This window comes from Oryzias melastigma, linkage group LG8 (assembly GCF_002922805.2).
Source record: "Oryzias melastigma strain HK-1 linkage group LG8, ASM292280v2, whole genome shotgun sequence".
Lineage (NCBI taxonomy): Eukaryota > Metazoa > Chordata > Actinopteri > Beloniformes > Adrianichthyidae > Oryzias > Oryzias melastigma.
The window spans coordinates 10917838-10924179 of NC_050519.1; the positions used below are offsets into that span (position 1 = coordinate 10917838).

At 42.0% G+C, this 6342-nt stretch overlaps 1 protein-coding gene across 1 annotated transcript in view; it reads left to right on the forward strand.

Annotated features, from left to right (window-relative positions):
- cenpx (centromere protein X) overlaps positions 1 to 523 on the forward strand; it is a 2922-nt gene extending 2399 nt beyond the window's left edge. The window contains exon 5 of the mRNA XM_024272495.2: positions 390 to 523. Coding sequence (XP_024128263.1) covers positions 390 to 404 — 15 coding nt within the window. The 3' untranslated portion in view covers positions 405 to 523. The remainder of the gene's footprint in view (positions 1 to 389) is intronic.
- Positions 524 to 6342: the final 5819 nt, after the last annotated feature.

Below are 6342 nucleotides of genomic sequence, written 5' to 3' on the forward strand. Positions count from 1 at the left end.
TGATCCGAAAAGTGATCCGAACCGTGACCCTAAAACCGTGACACGATCCGAACCGTGAGTTTTGTGATCCGCAACACCCCTAGTGTTGAGTGATTTGCTGGTGTGATTTGCACTTCAGGGCCACCGTACAAATAAGCAACCAAACCCCAGCAGCAGCACATACTTTACAGAGTGACTTTAGCAGGAAAACAAATTTGAGTGCCAAAATAATCTAAAAAAAAAAACTTTATTGATTTAAGAAATTATGAGACAAAAGAAAAAAAGATAATAAAACACACAGTTACTGATATTAATGTCTTACAATAGTAATTTAAATGTAGTTGTTTTGCAATTTTTGACCAAAAAAAAGCTTTCCTCTGACTCTTTGTTTTTCTTTTTTCTTCATGCAGCTTTTGGATTTCTAAAGTAACCACAAGAGGGAGCTAGAGGTCTACAGACATGTTCTCACATTTTATTTTATGCACACTTTTTTTCTTTTGTGTACCTGTAATTTCATAATTACCAAAATTTGAGATTAAGCGTCTTCTGTGTTTATTTTTTACGTTTAGTCACTCTTAAGTAGAGAGTCCCCACGCGGCTTCGCCACTTTCACCAATAAGGGCCACCTGTGCTCCTTTGCGCAACAACAGGTGCTTCCAGCATGCTCCATGGCGCCCTTCATCAAAGCCTTCAGGAGCAGTTGGAAGCAATTAGAGTAATAAGGAGAGCAGCCAGTCCCTTAGATGATGACAAGTGCCAGGAAAAAAGGAGTACCCCCTCCGGCCACTTTGAAGTTCCCTTTTGCTGTCCTGGGATGTTTGGTTAGGGGTAGGGGGAAGGGCAAAAGGGGACCTCTGGCACAGGGGGAAAGTTGAAGGGGAGTGTGTTTGCACGTATGTGTGCATGTGTTCGCCAAACATTGCCAGGGACCACACGCATAGATATTCTGTTTGAAAGGAAACATAACAAAACACGTTGGAACATGGTCCAAGAGGAGCAGGGTGTAATTTTGAAGGTAAATAAACAAAAAAAAAATCGGCCAGTAGTAGAGGCGCTCTTTCTACTTTCATGGCAGCGGAAGGGGGAGCTGGGCCTGCAAAGGAGAGGGTAATCTGGGGTTTCCTAACTCGAGTGGCTTTGATGGTTTTCCACCGGCGCTGCTTTTTGACCAGCGCCTTCGGGATGAGTCAGCATAGCTGCACAACACCTCACAGTATTTATTTGTGTGGCTCGTGAGTGACTCACCGTGCTCGCATGAAACTGGAAGCAACTGAGAGTCAAGAATCTAGGCTTAAGGGCGGGCGCCTAGAAGTTGTGCCAGCAACTTTTTTGAAACAGTCGCCAGAATATTAGGCCACAAATTATATTGATATTTAAATGTTCATTTCTCAACTGATCTACTTTGTAGAATTTGCGCAAATGAATAAAAAAATGTGTTGCTCCCATTACCGAAGTGTGTTCCGGTGAATCAGAGCATGACTTTCTGATGCGTCTTAATGGAACAAATGACATCTGAAGGCAGTATTATTAAACATGCGAAAGCAGTTAAGACAAGAATGGGGTGGAGTCTTCACGAGTGTCGAGGCTCTTCTTGCTCCAACATTAAAGTGTCGACAGGCTGTTGAGACGCTTTGGAGAAGCTTTGGAGTGAGGAGCCGTTCCCAGGAGGAGCAGCCTCATCTGTCTCCGACCTCCTGGCTTCTGTGCATGTGGGACCAGGACTTTTGCATCACCACATATCTGCCTTATGTTTCCAATTAATATCAACACCAGCGCAATTGTTACTGTCAAGAACATTTCTGATTTGCTACCACAGTTGTATCATGCAAAAAACTCAAAGATGGAATCCCAAGTTGAATTATCAAAATGAAATGGAAAACTCCTATTTTGTGCAAAGTGATTAATACAATTGTTTGTTTTTGGTTGAAGTTGTCGTCTTTAATCTTAAAATATTTACTTTAATTCAAACTACATCTTGTTTTAATAAATGCATTTCCTCTTTACATAGTAATTACATTAAAAAAATATTTCAGAAATGACTGTTTTGATGTCACAAATCTTTCTTTTGAATGTTTGTGCTCGCCTGACTGTGAGGCTGTGATGCATTACTGCACAAGAGACAAGAGGCCCTTGTGGCCCCCTCATGGGCATAACTATGGAGAAGTTGCAGGGGACACGGACAAAGTGCATTCCTCTTAGATGCTCCATGTGTAACTCAATATGAATCGTCGCTAACTGTTGAAACAACAAAGAAAACGGGTGTTTGACTTGAAGTTCGCGTGTATGTGCAGAGAACACGAATAGAGACAGCATCTCCGCTGGCTGCGTGGACCGCTGTGGCATGTGGATTTCTGGGAGGCCCCTGGCCTCTGGAAGGGGCCTGGGGTTCTTGAGCTAAGCTTTGTTAAGGAGCCACGAGGCCCATGCTGGGGATGATTAGAACATACCTGGCAGTTCGCGCCACTTCGGCTCTCTCCTGGAATCACTCCTAAACGGTTGTGGCGCTTAGCTTTCAGTTTGAGGCTGGAGATGGCCTGCCGCTGCGCCCTGTGTATCGGCTGGAGCTCTGCGAGCCAGAGGGGGCGGAAAGGATTTTTCCGGAACCAGCGAGGTGGATGATAGGGTCACAGACCTTGGCACGCAGCTGAAGAGGTAAATGGGGAACAAGAGAGATGTCCAATTAGGCCTGCAGCTGGGTTATTTCTGGACCACATTACGACCTTAACTGATTTACCCTCCTACCTTAACTTCCCTCCGCTCTCCACCTCCCCCCTTGTGTGTTGGCCTACATTGTCTGTAAAAAACAGGGTAATCCCCTTACATAACACTCTTCAAACTCAATGAAACCATTTGACGTCTAATAATAAAATCAAAGTTTGTCCGAGGTGACGTCAAAAGAAGTCCAGAGGTCTAAGGTCGGCAAAGTAGCTCTATTTTTAGTAGCCGTTAAAGGAATTGATGTAAAATTCTTTCAGGATTTGTCAGTCAAGGTTGGAGAAATTGTGCACATATTAGAAACGATGAAAGGCCCCATGTTTTGGTGATATTTATAAATGAGTCAAGTAATGACCAAAATCTCTTTAGCCGGTAGCAGGAGGCACAGTGTGAGATTGGCCTTTGAGAGACTTGTTAAGGACCTTCCTGGACGCCGTGTGAAGGCTAACATTTTCTAGTCCATTCCTCATGAATTCAGTTCAATGATAAAATACATAGTCTGACTTTTGGCATCATAAAATAACAAATAATCTAGCGCCTTGAGCTAGTTTTTTGAGCTTGTGTTTCATCCAGCGTGTTTGCCGTCTGTCCTCGCAGCGGCCGGGAGCTTTAAATTAGCCGAGAGGACGGCTTTCATATAGACGAGGCCTCATGCCAGATTGCAGGAGAGGTCAGGATGTGAGGGTCAGAGGTTAGGATGCAGTGTTGAACTGCTTCCTCTGCATTATGTTGTGCAAACATGAGCTTTAATCCTTTTGGGCGCAGTTCAAAGTAAAGAGATTTTTTTCTGAAATGGCTCCTCGCCCAGCTTGTACGGGGACACACAAGGATACATTGAAGAAATACTGACACCAAGCTGCTGCTGAGTGAAAGGAGGACAAACCTGGAGAGTGTGGAATTAAAAGTGAAATACAAAATCAATTAGATATCTTTTAAACATCCATTCAGAAGAAAATTGTGTTTTAACATGTTTTTGTGGCATTTTTCTAATGATGAAAAACATATTTAAAGAAAGTTGAGCTTAAAATTGCATTTCTGAGTATTTCCTTATTCAAATTAATGTAAATCAGGAGCAGACAAAAGTATGCCGTTGGAAAAAATCTGTAGCTGTGACGGGGTACCAGTAGGTGCTACAGTTGGCGGGGTTCCATTCAGATGCATCCACTTGTAGACAAATAGATCCATGAACGTCTTTGTTGTCCTGGCACCTGACTCAAAACTGTAATGCTGGATAGCTCCAGTATTGCTCGGCATTTTTGTTGCACCGGTAATCTTAAATTGAGCGACTGTAAGATAACAGGATGTGTAAACAGATGGATGATGGGAAATTGAGGTTGGCTTATTCTGCATGAACAGTTCGGGCCACAACTCAGAGGCGAATTTCTAATGAACTACTGCCGCTCTGCAGAAAGTATGTCCTAAAAAAAATTGATAATAGGCTAAAAATTGCATAATAATTAAATCAATGCTTTTACAAATAATTGAAAGATGATTAAAATGGGATTTTAAAAATTACCAGCAAGAAAAAAAGTGAATGTATAATTTTGTATATTATTTTTAGATTGGAAATAAACCAGACTTGCTGGAATCCCGTTTCACATCAGAACAGTCACATCACTCAGCTGAACGGTAAATGATGCATGGACATTACTGTACAGGACAACCAGCTCTAAAAGACTTCTGCAAATCAAACCCTTCTTTTTCTGGGACAACTTTATATCATCGAGGTGCCAAAACAAACAACCTTTGACCTTTGAAGGTAGTTAAAGTTCATACCTCGTTCCCGGAATAGTTCCACCTTCATTTGACACGAGAAAAGGTAATGTTCGTTTTCAGAATGCAAACCGTCTCCAAAAACAGCAAAAGGAGTAGATCCACTCCCAATGAGTTGTAATTTAAAAAAAAGAAAAGTCTTTCCTGGAAAAAACAACAATAAATTTGAAAGGACTTCAAAGGGGCCGCTTACTTCTCTGTGCATAAAACAAAGTACCGGCATGTAAGAAAACCACTCAATCGCTCAAACTTTGATGAAACACGAGTCCAACAATGCTGAAATGAAAAAAGACCGCTTTGAAAATGACTTGCAATATAAAAGTTTTTATGGTTGCAGCTAAAAGTTGATCTTTTTCTTTCTCAGTTTCAAGGATTTTTCTCAATTTTTCCATATCGTGAAGTGTTTTCCTCCCAAGAGGCCCCAGTTTGTCAGCAAATATGCTTTAAGACGTTAAGTCGGAAATTTAATCTGCCGTCATATAAAGCACCAACTGTTGCAAGCAAATATCCTGGTGGAGCTGTTGGATGCTTTGACACTAAACAGACTGGGGAGCTTCAGGACGCACATCAGTGGAAGGGCAATATCCTGTATCCTGACTCTAACAGGAGGCACAAGCGTAACATGTGTGAGCGCCCAAAGAGAAAAGGCCAGGTGTCCCCCTGATCTTTTTTCCATTCCCTCCTGCTCCCGATCCAGGGCTGATCTTACTAACGAACAGCACCAGAGAGCTGCCACCCCAGCCACAGGAACCTGAATCACTGAGCTGTGGAGCCGAGTGGAAATGAGGACTTAGCTGACTTACAATTGCTGGCTAACTGAAGAGATCAAAAGAGGAAACAGGTGATTTACTGAGGCGTTTCAGTGTTTCAGCGGTGCGGTTACATCCAACGGTGCAGCCACACAAAGCATCTCACTGTCCTCTTGTAGTCTGACATCCACATATTCAACATTTGAGCTGACATGTGCAGCAAAGCTTACACCAACAATTCAACTCATGTGTACTTTTAGAAGTTATGTGATAGAACTTCTATGTGTTACTTTTGAATTAAAAATATTAGTCACTTAGAAATACAAACAAAACTGAAATTTTAGCAAAAAGGTGCTCTACATCTTTCATCTTTTATGCTAAAATCAAAGTTGACTTGGAATGTGATTTTGCTAAATAAAAAGTCTAAGCTAAGTCCCCACCTTTTTGTTGGTAAAACAGGAAGTACCTAATGTTGCACTTCCTCAAAAGACCACATGAGGCAGGTTACAAAAAGGAGCAATTCTCCATTGCTTCCAGTGTTTAAGTCCCACTTCGATCATTTTGTAAAAGCATTCCCAGTGGTCTTTTAATTATGATTATGCCATCTTTTTCAGCCCAAAAATGTGTTATTTTCTAGAAAATAGTGTCTGTGGCTGTAATTCATTAGAAATTTGCCTCTGAGTTGTGGGCGGGACTGTTGACAGCCAGCTTCCACTTCCCGTCTCTACTTCTAGCTTACCACCCCAAACACCCCAACGTAATATTGTAAGGTTTCACCTGCTAAGTTCTGCGTGTTCATTGATGAGGAAGAAAGTGACCAAAAAAACTCAATGGAAATTTAGTCTTTTTAATAAAAAGTTGTATCAAACTCGTACAGAGTACTTTGGATCTTCACCATGACAGACAATGCCCTGAGGCCGACCCTGTGTGGCTTCAGGCCAATGTCTGGCAGGACAGAAGAAACCCCTCACGGTCCTTAATACCTTAAATGGTTTGCTTCACCAAATACCAAATATAGGTCTTGACTGGTCAGTGCCCATGTCCCAGCTCCTGCCAGCAACATAATCTATAGCTTTGCTTTTCAGTGAAAAAGTACTGATTGGATCCTTGAAGCACCCCTTGACTG